Raw genomic sequence first — 19,033 nt, 5'->3', positions numbered from 1 at the left:
CTGGGTTGAATACAATTCCCAACTTAGCAATTTCCTAAATATATTTTTTCTGCTTTATCAGGCCAAGTTTAAATTGATCCATAAAAGGGTATATTAGATTGAAGGTGCGGATAGTGTCATCCTAAATAACTTCACATGCTACCGTGCATTTCCAAGTTTAAATAATTCTGTCCGTAAACGTATACCTGTCACCCAGCGCCTAAATAATAGGCCTAAAATTTATATTCAGCTAAATCTGTGTTTATTGCTGAGGCTGGTCAATTTATTTAGTGTCCGCCAAAGCACAGTTTTTGTTCTGGGTTGAATACAATTCCCAACTTAGCAATCCCCTAAATATATTTTTTCTGCTGTATCAGGCCAAGTTTAAATTGATCCATAAAAGGGTATATTAGATTGAAGGTGCGGATAGTGTCATCCTCAATAACTTCACACGCAACCGTGCATTTCCAAGTTTAATTCTGTCCGCAAACGTATACCTGTCACCCAGCGCCTAAATAATAGGCCTCAAATTTATATTCAGCTCAATCTGTGTTTATTGCTGAGGCTGGTCAATTTATTTAGTGTCCGCCAAAGCACAGTTTTTGTTCTGGGTTGAATACAATTCCCAACTTAGCAATCCCCTAAATATATTTTTTCTGCTGTATCAGGCCAAGTTTAAATTGATCCATAAAAGGGTATATTAGATTGAAGGTGCGGATAGTGTCATCCTCAATAACTTCACACGCTACCGTGCATTTCCAAGTTTAAATAATTCTGTTCGTAAACGTATACCTGTCACCCAGCGCCTAAATAATAGGCCTCAAATTTATATTCAGCTAAATCTATGTTTATTGCTGAGGCTGGTCAATTTATTTAGTGTCCGCCAAAGCACAGTTTTTGTTCTGGGTTGAATACAATTCCCAACTTAGCAATTCCCTAAATCAGTGGTTTCTGCTGTATCAGGCCTACTTTAAATCTATCCATAAAAGGGTATATTAGATTGAATGTGCGGATAGTGTCATCCTCAATAACTTCACACGCTACCGTGCATTTCCAAGTCTAATTCTGTCCGTAAACGTATACCTGTCACCCAGCGCCTAAATAATAGGCCTCAAATTTATATTCAGCTAAATCTGTTGATACTGCTGTGGCTGGTCAATCTATTTAGTGTCTGCCAAAGCACAGTTTTTGTTCTGGGTTGAAATACAATTCCCAACTTGGAGCAGAAACCACAAATTTTAAGAATTACTATCAGGCCAAGTTTAAATCGATCCATAAAAGGGTATATTAGATTGAAGGTGCGGATAGTGTCATCCTCAATAACTTCACACGCTACCGTGCATTTCCAAGTTTAAATAATTCTGTCCGTAAACGTATACCTGTCACCCAGCGCCTAAATAATAGGCCTAAAATTAATATTCAGCTAAATCTATGTTTATTGCTGAGGCTGGTCAATTTATTTAGTGTCCGCCAAAGCACAGTTTTTGTTCTGGGTTGAAAACAATTCCAACTTTAGCAATTCCCTAAATCAGTGGTTTCTGCTGTATCAGGCCTACTTTAAATCTATCCATAAAAGGGTATATTAGATTGAAGGTGCAGAGAGGGTCATTCTCAATAACTTCACACACATGCTACCGTGCATTTCCAAGTCTAATTCTGTCCGTAAACGTATACCTGTCACCCAGCGCCTAAATAATAGGCCTAAAATTTATATTCAGCTAAATCTATGTTTATTGCTGAGGCTGGTCAATTTATTTAGTGTCCACCAAAGCACAGTTTTTGTTCTGGGTTGAATACAATTCCCAACTTAGCAATTTCCTAAATATATTTTTTCTGCTTTATCAGGCCAAGTTTAAATTGATCCATAAAAGGGTATATTAGATTGAAGGTGCGGATAGTGTCATCCTAAATAACTTCACATGCTACCGTGCATTTCCAAGTTTAAATAATTCTGTCCGTAAACGTATACCTGTCACCCAGCGCCTAAATAATAGGCCTAAAATTAATATTCAGCTAAATCTATGTTTATTGCTGAGGCTGGTCAATTTATTTAGTGTCCGCCAAAGCACAGTTTTTGTTCTGGGTTGAAAACAATTCCAACTTTAGCAATTCCCTAAATCAGTGGTTTCTGCTGTATCAGGCCTACTTTAAATCTATCCATAAAAGGGTATATTAGATTGAAGGTGCAGAGAGGGTCATTCTCAATAACTTCACACACATGCTACCGTGCATTTCCAAGTCTAATTCTGCCCGTAAACGTATACCTGTCACCCAGCGCCTAAATAATAGGCCTCAAATTTATATTCAGCTAAATCTATGTTTATTGCTGAGGCTGGTCAATTTATTTAGTGTCCACCAAAGCACAGTTTTTGTTCTGGGTTGAATACAATTCCCAACTTAGCAATTTCCTAAATATATTTTTTCTGCTCTATCAGGCCAAGTTTAAATTGATCCATAAAAGGGTATATTAGATTGAAGGTGCGGATAGTGTCATCCTAAATAACTTCACATGCTACCGTGCATTTCCAAGTTTAAATAATTCTGTCCGTAAACGTATACCTGTCACCCAGCGCCTAAATAATAGGCCTAAAATTTATATTCAGCTAAATCTGTGTTTATTGCTGAGGCTGGTCAATTTATTTAGTGTCCGCCAAAGCACAGTTTTTGTTCTGGGTTGAATACAATTCCCAACTTAGCAATTCCCTAAATCAGTGGTTTCTGCTGTATCAGGCCTACTTTAAATCTATCCATAAAAGGGTATATTAGATTGAAGGTGCAGAGAGGGTCATTCTCAATAACTTCACACACATGCTACCGTGCATTTCCAAGTCTAATTCTGTCCGTAAACGTATACCTGTCACCCAGCGCCTAAATAATAGGCCTAAAATTTATATTCAGCTAAATCTATGTTTATTGCTGAGGCTGGTCAATTTATTTAGTGTCCACCAAAGCACAGTTTTTGTTCTGGGTTGAATACAATTCCCAACTTAGCAATTTCCTAAATATATTTTTTCTGCTTTATCAGGCCAAGTTTAAATTGATCCATAAAAGGGTATATTAGATTGAAGGTGCGGATAGTGTCATCCTAAATAACTTCACATGCTACCGTGCATTTCCAAGTTTAAATAATTCTGTCCGTAAACGTATACCTGTCACCCAGCGCCTAAATAATAGGCCTAAAATTTATATTCAGCTAAATCTGTGTTTATTGCTGAGGCTGGTCAATTTATTTAGTGTCCGCCAAAGCACAGTTTTTGTTCTGGGTTGAATACAATTCCCAACTTAGCAATTCCCTAAATCAGTGGTTTCTGCTGTATCAGGCCTACTTTAAATCTATCCATAAAAGGGTATATTAGATTGAAGGTGCAGAGAGGGTCATTCTCAATAACTTCACACACACGCTACCGTGCATTTCCAAGTCTAATTCTGTCCGTAAATGTATACCTGTCACCCAGCGCCTAAATAATAGGCCTCAAATTTATATTCAGCTAAATCTATGTTTATTGCTGAGGCTGGTCAATTTATTTAGTGTCCACCAAAGCACAGTTTTTGTTCTGGGTTGAATACAATTCCCAACTTAGCAATTCCCTAAATATATTTTTTCTGCTTTATCAGGCCAAGTTTAAATTGATCCATAAAAGGGTATATTAGATTGAAGGTGCGGATAGTGTCATCCTCAATAACTTCATACGCTACCGTGCATTTCCAAGTTTAAATAATTCTGTCCGTAAACGTATACCTGTCAACCAGCGCCTAAATACTAGGCCTACAATTTATATTCAGCTAAATCTGTCGTTACTGTTGTGCCTGTATTAGTGTAATACGGTACCTAAATAGATAGCCAGATAGTGTTAGGTGCCTGTAAAAAAAGGCCTGAATTTGAATTCAATACATTGGGCCAAATAATTTTTTTCTTATTGTGGTGAACGGTAACAATGAGGAAAACATCTAGTAAGGGACGCGGACGCAGACATGGTCGTGGTGGTGTTTGTGGACCCTCTGGTGCTGGGAGAGGACGTGGCCGTTCTGTCACAGCCACACGTCCTAGTGAACCAACTACCTCAGGTCCCAGTAGCCAGCAGAATTTACAGCAATATTTCGTGGGGCCCAATGCCGTTCTAAGGATGGTAAGGCCTGAGCAGGTACAGGCATTAGTCAATTGGGTGGCCGACAGTGGATCCAGCACGTTCACATTATCTCCCACCCAGTCTTCTGCAGAAAGCGCACAGATGGCGCATGAAAACCAAGCCCATCAGTCTGTCACATCACCCCCATGCATATCAGGGAAACTGTCTGAGCCTCAAGTTATGCAGCAGTCTCTTATTCTGTTTGAAGACTCTGCTGGCAGGGTTTCCCAAGGGCATCCACCTAGCCCTTCCCCAGGGGTGGAAGAGATAGAATGCACTAACGCACAACCACTTATGTTTCCTAATGATGAGGACATGGGAATACCACCTCAGCACGTCTCTGATGATGACGAAACACAGGTGCCAACTGCTGCGTCTTTCTGCATTGTGCAGACTGAACAGGGGGTCAGGGAGGAAGACTAGGTGGAAAATGATGCAGGGGACGATGAGGTCCTAGACCCCACATGGAATGAAGGTCGTGCCACTGACTTTCAGAATTCGGAGGAAGAGGCAGTGGTGAGACCGAGCCAACAGCGTAGCAAAAGAGGGAGCAGTGGGCAAAAGCAGAACACCCGCCGCCAAGAGAGTCCGTCTGCTACTGGCCACCGCCATCTGGGACTCAGCACCCCAAAGGCAGCTTCAAGGAGTTCCCTGGCATGGCAGTTCTGCAAACAATGTGCTGACGACAAGACCCGAGTGGTTTGCACGCTGTGCCATCAGAGCCTGAAGCGAGGCATTAACGTTCTGAACCTTAGCACAACCTGCATGACCAGGCACCTGCATGCAAAGCATGAACTGCAGTGGAGTAAACACCTTAAAAACAAGGAACTCATTCAGGCTCCCCCTGCTACCTCTTCTGCTGCTGCCGCCTTGGCCTCTTCCTCCGCCTCTGGAGGAACGTTGGCACCTGCCGCCCAGCAAACAGAGGATGTACCACCAACACCACCACCACCTCCGTCACCAAGCATCTCAACCATGTCACACAGCAGCGTTCAGCTCTCCATCTCACAAACATTTGAGAGAAAGCGTAAATTCCCACCTAGCCACCCTCGATCCCTGGCCCTGAATGCCAGCATTTCTAAACTACTGGCCTATGAAATGCTGTCATTCAGGCTGGTGGACACAGACAGCTTCAAACCGCTCATGTCGCTTGCTGTCCCACAGTATGTTGTACCCACTACTTCTCCAAGAGAGCCGTGCCTTCCCTGCACAACCAAGTATCCGATAAAATCAAGTGTGCACTGCGCAACGCCATCTGTGGCAAGGTCCACCTAACCACAGATACGTGGACCAGTAAGCACGGCCAGGGACGCTATATCTCCCTAACTGCAGACTGGGTAAATGTAGTGGCGGCTGGGCCCCAGGCGAAGAGCTGTTTGGCGCATGTCCTTCCGCCGCCAAGGATCGCAGGGCAACATTCTTTGCCTCCTGTTGCCTCCTCCTCCGACTCGGCTTCCTCCTCCTCTTCTCCCACCTGCTCATCCAGTCAGCCACACACCTTCACCACCAACTTCAGCACAGTCCGGGGTAAACGTCAGCAGGCCATTCTGAAACTCATATGTTTGGGGGACAGGCCCCACACCGCGCAGGAGTTGTGGCGGGGTATAGAACAACAGACCGACGAGTGGTTGCTGCCGGTGAGCCTCAAGCCCGGCCTGGTGGTGTGCGATAATGGGCAAAGCCGGTTTGACGCACATCCCTTGCCTGGCGCATGTGCTGAATTTGGTGGTGCAGAAGTTCATTCACAACTACCCCGACATGTCAGAGCTGCTGCATAAAGTGCGGGCCGTCTGTGTGCGCTTCCGGCGTTCTCATCCTGCCGCTGCTCGCCTGTCTGCGCTACAGCGTAACTTCGGCCTTCCCTCTCACCGCCTCATATGCGACGTGCCCACCAGGTGGAACTCAACCTTGCACATGCTGGACAGACTGTGCGAGCAGCAGCAGGCCATAGTGGAGTTTCAGCTGCAGCACGCACGGGTCAGTCGCACTGCGGAACAGCACTACTTCACCACCAATGACTGAGCCTCCATGCGAGAACTGTGTGCCCTGTTGCGCTGTTTCGAGTACTCCACCAACATGGCCAGTGGCGATGACGCTGTTATCAGCGGTACAATACCACTTCTATGTCTCCTTGAGAAAACACTTAGGGCGATGATGGAAGAGGAGGTGGCCCAGGAGGAGGAGGAGGAGGAAGAGGGGTCATTTTTAGCACTTTCAGGCAGTCTCTTAGAAGTGACTCAGAGGGAGGTTTTTTGCAACAGCAGAGGCCAGGTACAAATGTGGCCAGGCAGGGCCCACTACTGGAGGATGAGGAGGACGAGGAGGAGGTGGAGGAGGATGAGGATGAAGCATGTTCACAGCGGGGTGGCACCCAACGCAGCTCGGGCCCATCACTGGTGCGTGGCTGGGGGGAAACGCAGGACGATGACGATACGCCTCCCACAGAGGACAGCTTGTCCTTACCTCTGGGCAGCTTGGCACACATGAGCGACTACATGCTGCAGTGCCTGCGCAAAGACAGCAGAGTTGCCCACATTTTAACGTGTGCGGACTACTGGGTTGCCACCCTGCTGGATCCACGGTACAAAGACAATGTGCCCACCTTACTTCCTGCACTGGAGCGTGATAGGAAGATGCGCGAGTACAAGCGCACATTGGTAGACACGCTACTGAGAGCATTCCCAAATGTCACAGGGGAACAAGTGGAAGCCCAAGGCGAAGGCAGAGGAGGAGCAAGAGGTCGCCAACGCAGCTGTGTCACGGCCAGCTCCTCTGAGGGCAGGGTTAGCATGGCAGAGATGCTGAAAAGTTTTGTCAACACGCCACAGCTAACTGCACCACCACCTGATACGGAACGTGTTAGCAGGAGGCAACATTTCACTAACATGGTGGAACAGTACGTGTGCACACCCCTCCACGTACTGACTGATGGTTCGGCCCCATTCAACTTCTGGGTCTCCAAATTGTCCACGTGGCCAGAGCTAGCCTTTTATGCCTTGGAGGTGCTGGCCTGCACGGCGGCCAGCGTTTTGTCTGAACGTGTATTCAGGGGGCGTCATTACAGACAAACGCAGCCGCCTGTCTACAGCCAATGTGGACAAGCTGACGTTCATAAAAATGAACCAGGCATGGATCCCACAGGACCTGTCCATCCCTTGTGCAGATTAGATATTAACTACCTCCCCTTAACAATATATTATTCTACTCCAGGGCACTTCCTCATTCAATACTATTTTTAATTTCATTTTACCATTATATTGCGGGGCAACCCAAAGTTGAATGAACCTCTCCTCTGTTTGGGTGCCGGGGCCTAAAAATATCTGACAGTGGCCTGTTCCAGTGTTGGGTGACGTGAAGCATGATTCTCTGCTATGACATGAAGACTGATTCTCTGCTGAGTCGCTGACATGAAGCCTGAATCTCTGTTATGGGACCTCTCTCCTCTGTCTGGGTGCCGGGTCCTAAATTATATGACAATGGACTGTTCCAATGTTGGGTGACGTGAAGCATGATTCTCTGCTATGACATGAAGACTAATTCTGTGCTGACATGAAGCCTGAATCTCTGTAATGGGACCTCTCTCCTCTGCCTGGGTGCCGGGGCCTAAATATCTGACAATGGACTGTTCCAGTGTTGGGTGACGTGAAGCCTGATTCTCTGCTATGACATGAAGACTGATTCTCTGCTGACATGAAGCCAGATTCTCTGCTATGGGACCTCTCTCCTCTGCCTGGGTGCCTGGGCCTAAATATCTGACAATGGACTGTTCCAGTGGTTGGTGACGTGAAGCATGATTCTCTGTTATGACATGAAGACTGATTCTCTGCTGACATGAAGCCTGAATCTCTGTTATGGGACCTCTCTCCTCTGCCTGGGTGCCGGGGCCTAAATATCTGACAATGGACTGTTCCAGTGGTGGGTGACGTGAAGCATGATTCTCTGCTATGACATGAAGACTGATTCTCTGCTGACATGAAGCCAGATTCTATGTTATGGGACCTCTCTCCTCTGCCTGGGTGCCGGGGCCTAAATATCTGACAATGGACTGTTACAGTGGTGGGTGACGTGAAGCCTGATTCTCTGCTATGACATGAAGACTGATTCTCTGCTGACATGAAGCCAGATTCTCTGCTATGGGACCTCTCTCCAATTGATATTGGTTAATTTTTATTTATTTAATTTTTATTTTTATTAATTTCCCTATCCACATTTGTTTGCAGGGGATTTAACTACATTTTGCTGCCTTTTGCAGCCCTCTAGCCCTTTCCTGGGCTGTTTACAGCCTTTTTAGTGCCGAAAAGTTCTGGCCCCCATTGACTTCAATGGGGTTCGGGACGAAGTTCGGGTCGGGTTTGGATCCCAAACCCGAACATTTCCAGGAAGTTCGGCCGAACTTCTCGAACCCGAACATCCAGGTGTTCGCTCAACTCTACTAATGACCAAAGGGTCTTAACCTTTACTTTATGGACATAGGAAAGTAGATTTAATAATAAATAATAGCTATGAAAAGTTGGTTCCTCGATTAACACGACAAATAGGAAATCAGCCCTGGCAATGGAAAATTGCTTTTTAATGTAAACTTGAATATTATAATATAATACTTAAGTCTGGTTCACATTGTGTGGTTGCACCAAATTTATGAAATGGTGCACAGCTTTCATGTAATTAATGCAACGCACTGTGTTAATGTGTCAGTTATTTCCATCAGTGATTGTAAGCCAAAACCAGTGGTGAAGTCTACTCAGATATAACGTATAATGGAAAGATCTGCACCTGTTCTGTCTTTTTAAACCTGCACCTGGTTTTGGCTCACAATAACAGATGGAAATAACTGACCAAATAACTGGTGTGAACTCAGCTTTGGTCCTAAAAAATAAACCAGGGGGCTGCCTGATGTAGGATCTGACTTTATTGTGACTTTTCTGTGAAATTTCAAGTGCCACAGACAGTAAATGAGCCATAATCCAGGTATAATCTCACTTTTAGCTCTTAAACAAAGACCACTGTGAAAGGTGGCGAGGATCGTGAAATGTTGCAAAAATATTGCAGTTGCCATGAAAATTTAGCAATTGCCCCAACTTTTTTTTTTGGGCTACTTAAATTCCTTATACTGCGATATATCAATCTATAATGCTCTTACTAATTTTCGTTCAGTAGTTTAATCAAAAAACGGACTTTTATAATATGTAAATTACCTCTCTACCAGCAAGTAGGGCGGCTACTTGCTGGTAGCAGCCGCATCCTCCTCTCATAAAGACGCCCCCTCTTCATGTTGATTGACAGGGCCAGCGAACGCGCTCGTCCTCTGACTGGCCCTGTCTGCAATTCAAATCCCGCGCCTGTCTTCATTGGGCGCAGGCGCTCTGAGAGAAGGAGGCTCGCCTCCTCAGCACTCCCTCAGTGCGCCTGCGCCGATGACGTCACTGAAAGAGAAGACGTCATCGGCGCAGGCGCACTGAGGAGGCAAGCATCCTTCTCTCAGAGCGCCTGCGCCGAATGAAGACAGGCGCGGGATTTGAATTGCTGACAGGGCCAGTCAGAGGACGAGCGCGTTCGCTGGCCCTGTCAATCAACATGAGGAGGGGGCGTCTTTATGAGAGGAGGATGCGGCTGCTACCAGCAAGTAGCCGCCCTACTTGCTGGTAGAGAGGTAATTTACATATTATAGAAGTCAATTTTTTTAATTAAACTACTGAACGAAAATGAGTAAGAGCATTATAAATTGATATATCTAAGTATAAGGAATTTAAGTAGCCAAAAAAATAATAATGACTTTACTGGGTAGTGGGGTGACAGAAGCCCTTTAAACCCAGTGCAGAATACATAGAGCTGGGCTGCCACTGACAGTACTTGGTGCAATCTCTCCCACCTAAGGCAGTCAGAGATCCATCCTGCTGGACAGAGAAGGTGCACAATGTCCATTATCAATCTTTAGTAATTGAAATCAATTTAGGAGCAGGGAGATGACAGACCACTTCCTGGTAGCAGAGGACATATTGGATGAACATTTGAGAGGTACGTATAGGAAGGGGAAAAGGCAGGTTCTTACTGGACTTCTAGAGGGAGTAGAAAAGCATTGCTGTGACAACTGGGGATGGTGCCTAGTTGTCACTACTGGGGACAAGGGTAGACCTGTCAATTGGGGGGGGGGGGATAAGAAATCTTGTGACTACTGAGCTCTGGTGACTGTTGTATGGAGGCACTGCTGCAACTACAGTTTTTTTTTATACAATATTCAGATGGGCTTGGGCTGCTATTGTCTTCTTTGTCTTTTTCCTTTTTGGTTCAAAGTTGAAATATTTGTAAAATAAAAACAACTCAAATACAGTACACGTACATACCATTACAATTAATATGTGATGACCTTTATAAGAATTACATGTGCAGTCTCTCCTTTTCTCATTTCCTCTGCTTATAAATCACACAGATGGCCCTGCCAGGCCACCTATTGATTTCATAGCATCTATATGACCACACATGAATAAAAAATGATAGCAACCTCATCTGTCCTCCCTTATCACAATGAGCCACACAGAACAGAGCTGTAGAAAAATAACTGAGCAGTGGAATAAATGGGTTTTATACATTTTTTAGCCTAAAATCCTTTCTTCTTTACTGCTTTTGAATATCAATTTATCTCATCAATGAAACATCTAAAATAAAATGTTCAAAGCCTTGGGCTGCACAATGAAGCTGAACACAGGATATCAGGGCTGTGGGGACCGACTTGTACATCTAATGTTTTCGTATCTGTCTAAAGCAGTTCACAAATGAAAAAATAGATTCATAGGACTGAACATCTCAATTCATTGCAGCGGATAGTTAATTCTTATGTCTGTTGCCCCTCAAACCAAGATGGGAATAATACAGTCACATTAACAATAGCCAAGCAGCATGTACTGTGCAGTGCGAATGGGATCCATTATATCTCCTTGAAAAGAGAATGCTTCCAGCAAAATTGCAAACAATAAAAGCTTTACACATTCCGGTAACCTCACATTCTCAAAAAAAGACAAATATAAAATGTGTATTTAAAGATTCGCCATTGACTGGCAAGCCTTGGTCAGCAATGAATGCTTGCTGTCTGTGCACCACACAGAGAAAATGCTTACCTCTCCTACGGAATTGGAAAGCGCTTGGACTATTTTTTCATGAGCTGTGGCCACCACACTTTGGCCATTGATCTCAATAATGCGATGTCCGACTCTTACTCCACCTCTCTCGGCAATCCCTCCTCTCATGAGGCTACAGATCTACGATGAGAGATCAAAGGCAAAATAAATCAATGTCTCGCATTCAATATAACTATTATGGTATATTTTCCATGATTAGGCCTCATGTACACAACTGTAGGCATTTTGCAATACGCTAACGGTGGATCTGCAAAATACAGAAGCGGCCCATGTGCTGTCTGCATTTTTTCATGGACCCACTGACTTCAATCAGTCTTCAGTACACTTTTTTGGGGACTAGTATAGGACATGTTCTATCTTTTGTCTAACAGCCATATGAATGCAGAAAGTACATGGATGACTTCTGTGTGTTTTCTGCATCCGTATGTCCATTTCACATAAGGTACAGTAGAACATTTCCTATGCTTGTCTGCAAACTGAGGACAGAGTATGGACGGCTTCCATATTTTTTGGATCAGTGGTTTATTAATCACAAAATGCTTACAGTTGTGTGCATGAAGCCTTAAGTTGCACAGAGATCAAGACTACTGTTTTATGCAAAATCAATTTATTTGTTAAATACGCACAAACAAGGAATGTGCAAATGTGGCCATACACCTTAAATAGCAGTTGGCCATAGGGTTGTTTATCCAAAAACTATTCCCCCTGCAACCCTCCATATGCCTGCGTGCTCGACTTGGCCGCACAAACATCTATTCTCAGTGGGTAGAAATGAGCCACCAATAAGCCCTTCTACAGCAGCTTATATTACGTAAAAATAAATTGGGCAGGTTTACATGCCCTATCTTTTTTTCCCCTCCAAACCAGAAAATGTTTCGGTCCCGCTAAATGCACGGGAGCAGTCTTTGTAATAAGCGGGGCACGGGGAGTAGTCTATGAGAGTGGGGGAATGACAAGCAGCCTGCATGAGAGCAGGGGCATGGGGTATACTATGTGAGAGAGGGGAATTCGGAGCAGTCTGTGTGAGAAAGAGATGGCATTGGGAGAAGTCTGTGTCAAAGATTTTATGGGTTTCATTAAGCAACAAGGACACACATAGCCTCAAATGCACTGCCCTATTTACTTTGTTAAGAAACTGACCCTTACTGGGGTTGATGACCCTAGGATTCTCACAGCACATGAAATGTCACTGTACTGTAGGTCGATTTGTGGTCTGAGGTCTAAATTTATTTCAGGATCTGGCTAGGAGGTCCGAATTTGTGCTGCTACTGTATAATTGTTGGAAATGGCTGCAGGAGCAAGAGGTCAAAGATATCTTGGTACAGTTAACTCTGCAGTCAGCAGGAGAAGTTGCGATGCTGTTTGGAGAAGAAAACCAACAAGAACAATCAGAGAAGACTTCACCCCTGACTCACTGGATTTAATTGTATTAGAATCATTTTTATGGTCTGCAGGGTGTATAGAATTGGCATCTACCACTATACGGTCACAGAGGTAAGATATCAAACAGTACCGTATCACGGTCCCAAGTTGAATAACCACAACCTTTAACATGCTAGCCCTCCCTATACTGCTAGCCACTTATGCTGCTAGCTCTACCTATGCTGCATTAGACTCTTCTTTTTTACTTATACACTTCTAAAAGCAAAGATAACATTTTTAGAAGATGTCTGCTTGAAATAAAGGAAACAAACTAATAAAATATATACAGTCGTGGCCAAAAGTTTTGAGAATTACATAAATATTGGAAATTGGAAAAGTTGCTGCTTAAGTTTTTATAATAGCAATTTGCATATACTCCAGAATGTTATGAAGAGTGATCAGATGAATTGCATAGTCCTTCTTTGCCATGAAAATTAACTTAATCCCGAAAAAAACTTTCCACTGCATTTCATTGCTCTCATTAAAGGACCTGCTGAGATCATTTCAGTAATCGTCTTGTTAACTCAGGTGAGAATGTTGACGAGCACAAGGCTGGAGATCATTATGGCAGGCTGATTGGGTTAAAATGGCAGACTTGACATGTTAAAAGGAGGGTGATGCTTGAAATCATTGTTCTTCCATCGTTAACCATGGTGACCTGCAAAGAAACGCGTGCAGCCATCATTGCGTTGCATAAAAATGGCTTCACAGGCAAGGATATTGTGGTTACTAAGATTGCACCTCAATCAACAATTTATAGGATCATCAAGAACTTCAAGGAAAGAGGTTCAATTCTTGTTAAGAAGGCTTCAGGGCATCCAAGAAAGTCCAGCAAGCGCCAAGATCGTCTCCTAAAGAGGATTCAGCTGTGGGATCGGAGTGCCACCAGTGCAGAGCTTGCTCAGGAATAGCAGCAGGCAGGTGTGAGCGCATCTGCACACACAGTGAGGCGAAGACTTTTGGAAGATGGCCTGGTGTCAAGAAGGGCAGCAAAGAAGCCACTTCTCTCCAAAAAAAACATCAGGGACAGATTGATCTTCTGCAGAAAGTATGGTGAATGGACTGCTGACGACTGGGGCAAAGTCATATTCTCTGATGAAGCCTATTTCCTGATTGTTTGGGGCATCTGGAAAAAGGCTTGTCCGGAGAAGAAAAGGTGAGCACTACCATCAGTCCTGTGTCATGCCAACAGTAAAGCATCCTGAGACCATTCATGTGTGGGGTTGCTTCTCATCCAAGTGAGTGGGCTCACTCACAATTTTGCCCAAAAACACAGCCATGAATAAAGAATGGTACCAAAACACCCTCCAACAGCAACTTCTTCCAACAATCCAACAACAGTTTGGTGAAGAACAATGCATTTTCCAGCACGATGGAGCACCGTGCCATAAGGCAAAAGTGATAACTAAGTGGCTCGGGGACCAAAACGTTGACATTTTGGGTCCATGGCCTGGAAACTCCCCAGATCTTAATCCCATTGAGAACTTGTGGTCAATCCTCAAGAGGCGGGTGGACAAACAAAAACCCACTAATTCTGACAAACTCCAAGAAGTGATTATGAAAGAATGGGTTGCTATCAGTCAGAAATTGGCCCAGAAGTTGATTGAGAGCATGCCCAGTCGAATTGCAGAGGTCCTGAAAAAGAAGGGCCAACACTGCAAATACTGACTCTTTGCATAAATGTCATGTAATTGTCGATAAAAGCCTTTGAAACGTATGAAGTGCGTGTAATTATATTTCACTACATCACAGAAACAACTGAAACAAAGAACTAAAAGCAGTTTAGCAGCAAACTTTGTGAAAAATTATATTTGTGTCATTCTCAAAACTTTTGGCCACGACTGTATATACACACCTTATGCATAAGAGTTACATTGGCAGGAATTGTTTAATACATGCATAGAACCATATTTCTAATTTTCAAATAAGTATTGGATAAAAAATTAAGTGTGGAAAAGTTAACTGTGTACTTAATCTGCACACGATTTTCAAAGAAGTCATCAAAGATCAAATATCTTATAATCAGTGATAACTATCTCAAAAATCTTTTGTAAGGAAATAAAATAATAAATTTCCTGAAATCTGAAACATTTTCTTAAAAATGCCGTACATTACATTTCAGTCTGATTGAGTCTCCTACCATTGTCAAAGTGGTAAAAAGCACTTAATTAAGGAAAAATCTGTGAAAACATTTATATTTTTAACTAATTTCTCGTAGAATATAAATCCTTTCTCTCAGAATATAAAATTAAAGGTTAGAAAGTAATTGTAGTTCAAATGAACACTTGTGAAATATGTTCTTTTGCAGAGTAGTAATTTAACGACCATCAGGCACTCACTATTCCCAAGATCACTGTCAAGTTGAAGTGATGTGTTCGTCAAAAATTGAAAGGGGTTGTCTCAAGACTGCTCTTTCCATCTGTGGCTCTCCCACCCACAGTTATAATATATCCACCACCACCACCAGAGAAAATACGATATGTATTACGATACATATGTACGACATGTATATATTCCGATAATAAGATGGTCCCTGTTAGAGGCTTGATACTGGCTCTCTCGCCAATAAATACATTGATAAGAGCATTATGTCAGAAACCTGCTGTTTTTTTCTTTTCCTTGTGAAAAAAAATGGATAAGTGTGCTCATGCCATGGATCCTGGCTTCTGAATTTGCATAAAGCATACAAAAGAAGAACAATTGCAAGGAACTGCACCAAAAAAAAGTCAAGAAACAAATCCTTTACTTTTTATGTTTTAGACTCAAGAATGGTTAGAAAGGTTACTCAGGGCTGAAGAGAAGTTCTATGTCGCATAAGCCTGAATGGATAGAATTGAACTCTTTAGTTCTGCATTATTTACTATAAAAAGGCTTTCTATACTGACATTTCCCATTTAGACTGAGGCAGCTGGAAAGTCTCATTGGGCTTAATCTCTCACATCTAAAGATAAGATCAGAAACAAAAAAGGATCTATAATATTTTGAAAGGTCACAAGAATCTTAACTATAGTATGAATTACCCAATAAAAGCTACTTTTAAATACAATCATTTTATTAATAAGAATTGCTCTCAGTGATAGAAGGAAATCTACAAACCATGAAAAGTAAAGTAAAAAGCAAACACAAAATTTTATACTAACTATTTGACAAACTATTAAAAAAAAATAATAATAACACTGGTAAAAATATGTAGAACCTCTTTAGACTTTCTGGTCATCAAACATAAGACTTCTCCATGTTAGTGTGTACAAATTCATACACTAAGTATCTATTATGTTCATAGTGTGTTATTTCCAGCTTGCTTATATCTCAGGACCTCGTGTGCGTGAAACAAACAGGTGAGACCTCGATGCATAAAGTGAAAAAAAGGAAGTTCTAGCACTCACTTTCAAGATGTGTCGTTTTTATCTTTATTCATTGCTTCAATACATCAGACAAGGACAATCCATCCACGCGTCCATGTTTATGCGTTTCGAACAAATAGTTCTTAATCGTAACAAAGATGTATGCCCAAATGAGGAAATATAAAGTCGAGGAACTCTCTCCTCCCCCACTGGAGGGGAGGGGGCAATGCTCATATGCTCCAATCCTCTACCTAGGCATTTGTTAACCTCTTGTTTGTTTCTCATGTGTGTTAAAACCACCACACCCAATGAAAAAATCACCTAACACAGTATAAAAACGCAGAGGATGTATGGTGTGAACAAAGTTGCCATACACATACAGTTTTTTTGCTTTCTTCTGTATACATTGAAAATAAATATACCCAAACAAAACAAACAATGACAACTTAAAACTCTCCAGTATAAAAAATGAACAAGCAATATATCAAGTATACATTTTTTTTAAAAAAGTGCATAATCTCCTTTTTCAGGTTCAAGCCTGAGGGATATCTCGCATTTAATCTAAAAATCCAGAAGGCTTCTTGCAAAAGGATAAATTTTTTATGATCCTCTCCTCTCGGGGGAAGCCTCACCTTTTATATTCCAAATGCCCGGAAAGTTCCCACTGCACGATTATGTGTTTGAATAAAGTGTTTAGCTGGGTTGGAGATATTAGTGAGAGAGGGATTGGCAATATAATTGAGAGGCTCCAAAATCCTATTTTTAAACTTCCTCGATGTGCTGCCAACATACATTAGATCACATGCAACACACTGAATGATATACACTATACCCATAGTGTTGCAGTTGATATAGGTTTTGATGGCAAAAGAAGCAGAGTGGTCCGCATTATGAAATGTCTTAGTACATAACACATAGCTACAGGCTTTACACGGGTGACCAGCAAACCTTGTGAAGCCTTGATATTTAAGCTTCAGTGAAGGTGACAGGATATTTCCCAGAGTGGCCGGTCTTCTGGATACAATCCTGCATCCATCTCTAAGTTATTTTCATATAATAAAGGCAAATATTTTTTAATTGTCTTCTGTATTTGGTCAAATTGTCGACTATATGTTAAAACCAGAATTGGCAATCCTTTGTCTGCCACCCTGGATTTAACCCTTCCCTTTGGGACAACTTGTCTGGGGGGCTCCACATCTCTGTGTTCACATGATTTTTCTCTAGAACCCCGCATATCGCGAGCAAATCCAGGAATAATTCCTCCATTGTGTATATTTTTCCTAAATAATAAATCCTCCTGGGATTTGTTTGACGCTATATGCAAGGCTCTACAAAGCATCCAATGGGGATAACCTCTGTTATGGAGTAGTGTTTGAATAATCTGACTCGCTCTACGCAGCTAACGTGCTGCAGTTCCTGCATGCCTGTATGAATTCACCCACAGGTATCGCTTTAATGGTGTGAATGGGGTGATGTCTGTTTGCACGTAGAATGATGTTACCCGTGACCTCTTTACGATAGGTTTCAGTGAGAATCAATTGAGCAGGAAAGCCTGTAAGTTTAAGATCAAGAAAACTGATGTTATGTGAATCCTGGGACAGAGTGAAACGTAAATTGTATGAATTGTCATTAATATAATGCTGTAAATCGGATATGGCAGATACATCGCCGCTCCAAATAAGGAGCAAGTCGTCGATGTACCTGCCATATCAATATATGCATTGTTGAAAAGAATTATCATGACTGAAAATGTAACGCTCCTCCCAGTACAACATCGCGAGGTTTGCCAATGAGGGCGTCCTGCGCGCTTGACTCGTTTTTTTGTGACAGTTCCAGTGCTATATTTGTTTTTGTTTTTGTTATTCTTGTAGTATGAAGCTTTCGGTGTCATGTTCACTTGTTCTGATTCTCCTTTAGGTAAATACTGTACAAAGTCCTGAGAAACCTCAATCGGATCCGGATTGTCCTTGTCTGATGTATGGAAGCAATGAATAAAGATAAAAATGACACATCTTGAAAGTGAGTGCTGGAACTTCCTTTTTTTCACTAAGTATCTATTCCGTACACAAAAGAATATATATACACTACTTACAAAAAAGTTAGGGTTATTTATAGAGATGAGTGAATCGAAGTTGAAGAAGTGGAATTTGATCTGAATTTCAGGAAAAGTTTGATTCGCACCGAATCCGAATTCCCTCACGCTTTGTGGTAACGAATCGCCTAAAATGGCTTCTGCACGTGTTAGGACAGGGAGCAAAGAACTCTGGGAAAAAAGGATCACCAACAATGCCATGCATGCAGCCAATCAGCAGCCAGCCCTGTGATGTCACAGACCTATAAATAGCCTCAGCCATCTTGGATTCAGCCATTTTCCAGTGTACTTACCGCAGGGAGAGACATTAGCAGGCGCTAGGGAAAGTGCTAGGAAAGACTTAAAAACTTATTCAGGGAAAGTTGAGGGAAAGATCAAAATTCCCCAATTGCGAGACATGTGAATGATACTCACGCCAACGATCAATCTGTGATCAAATTTCAAGGGATTGAAAAGGTCAGACAATCACCAAGGGGAGGTGATCGGGATGAGAGACTTTTAAGAAAAGAGCTTGAATGGATTTTCCGCCTAAACACGGAGGCACCTAGAGGACTTAATGAGAGGAGCAGTTTTACCTGCTTCATTGATAAATCTATTCAGGTCATCATGAATCCACACATCTCCACCTATTAAATCGACACTATCCAATGTAATTTGCATACAGAATGAGACATGCCTTCTGTAGCCAACTTATGAGGTTGACAGATATAGCTTAGGGATATCCTGTTATATTAGTTTACAGTATCCTCTGGAGTAACAGGATACCCACACTTACAATTGATGGAGGTGACACAGCGGGACTCGGGGTGCCAAGGTCTCCTCAACATACTTCCCTCTCGCGATTAGTCACCTCATATTAGTGATCCTGTTAAATGGAGACAGATCGGGCAGGCGCGCACAGCCATATGAGCGCTGGTTAGCACACGTGCAGCACAG

General features: G+C 42.5%; 1 protein-coding gene across 2 annotated transcripts in view; it reads right to left on the bottom strand.

Annotated features, from left to right (window-relative positions):
* Nucleotides 1-19,033, bottom strand: part of APBA2 (amyloid beta precursor protein binding family A member 2) — a 496,602-nt gene that overhangs the window by 11,097 nt on the left and 466,472 nt on the right. For both annotated transcript variants that reach the window (XM_040413847.1, XM_040413848.1), the window contains one exon: nucleotides 11,219-11,359. In XM_040413847.1, coding sequence (XP_040269781.1) covers nucleotides 11,219-11,359 — 141 coding nt within the window. The remainder of the gene's footprint in view (nucleotides 1-11,218; nucleotides 11,360-19,033) is intronic.

This window comes from Bufo bufo, chromosome 1 (genome assembly GCF_905171765.1).
Source record: "Bufo bufo chromosome 1, aBufBuf1.1, whole genome shotgun sequence".
Taxonomy (NCBI): domain Eukaryota; kingdom Metazoa; phylum Chordata; class Amphibia; order Anura; family Bufonidae; genus Bufo; species Bufo bufo.
Note: the sequence above shows the minus strand (reverse complement) of the source record. Positions and strands in the feature narration are given on the sequence as shown.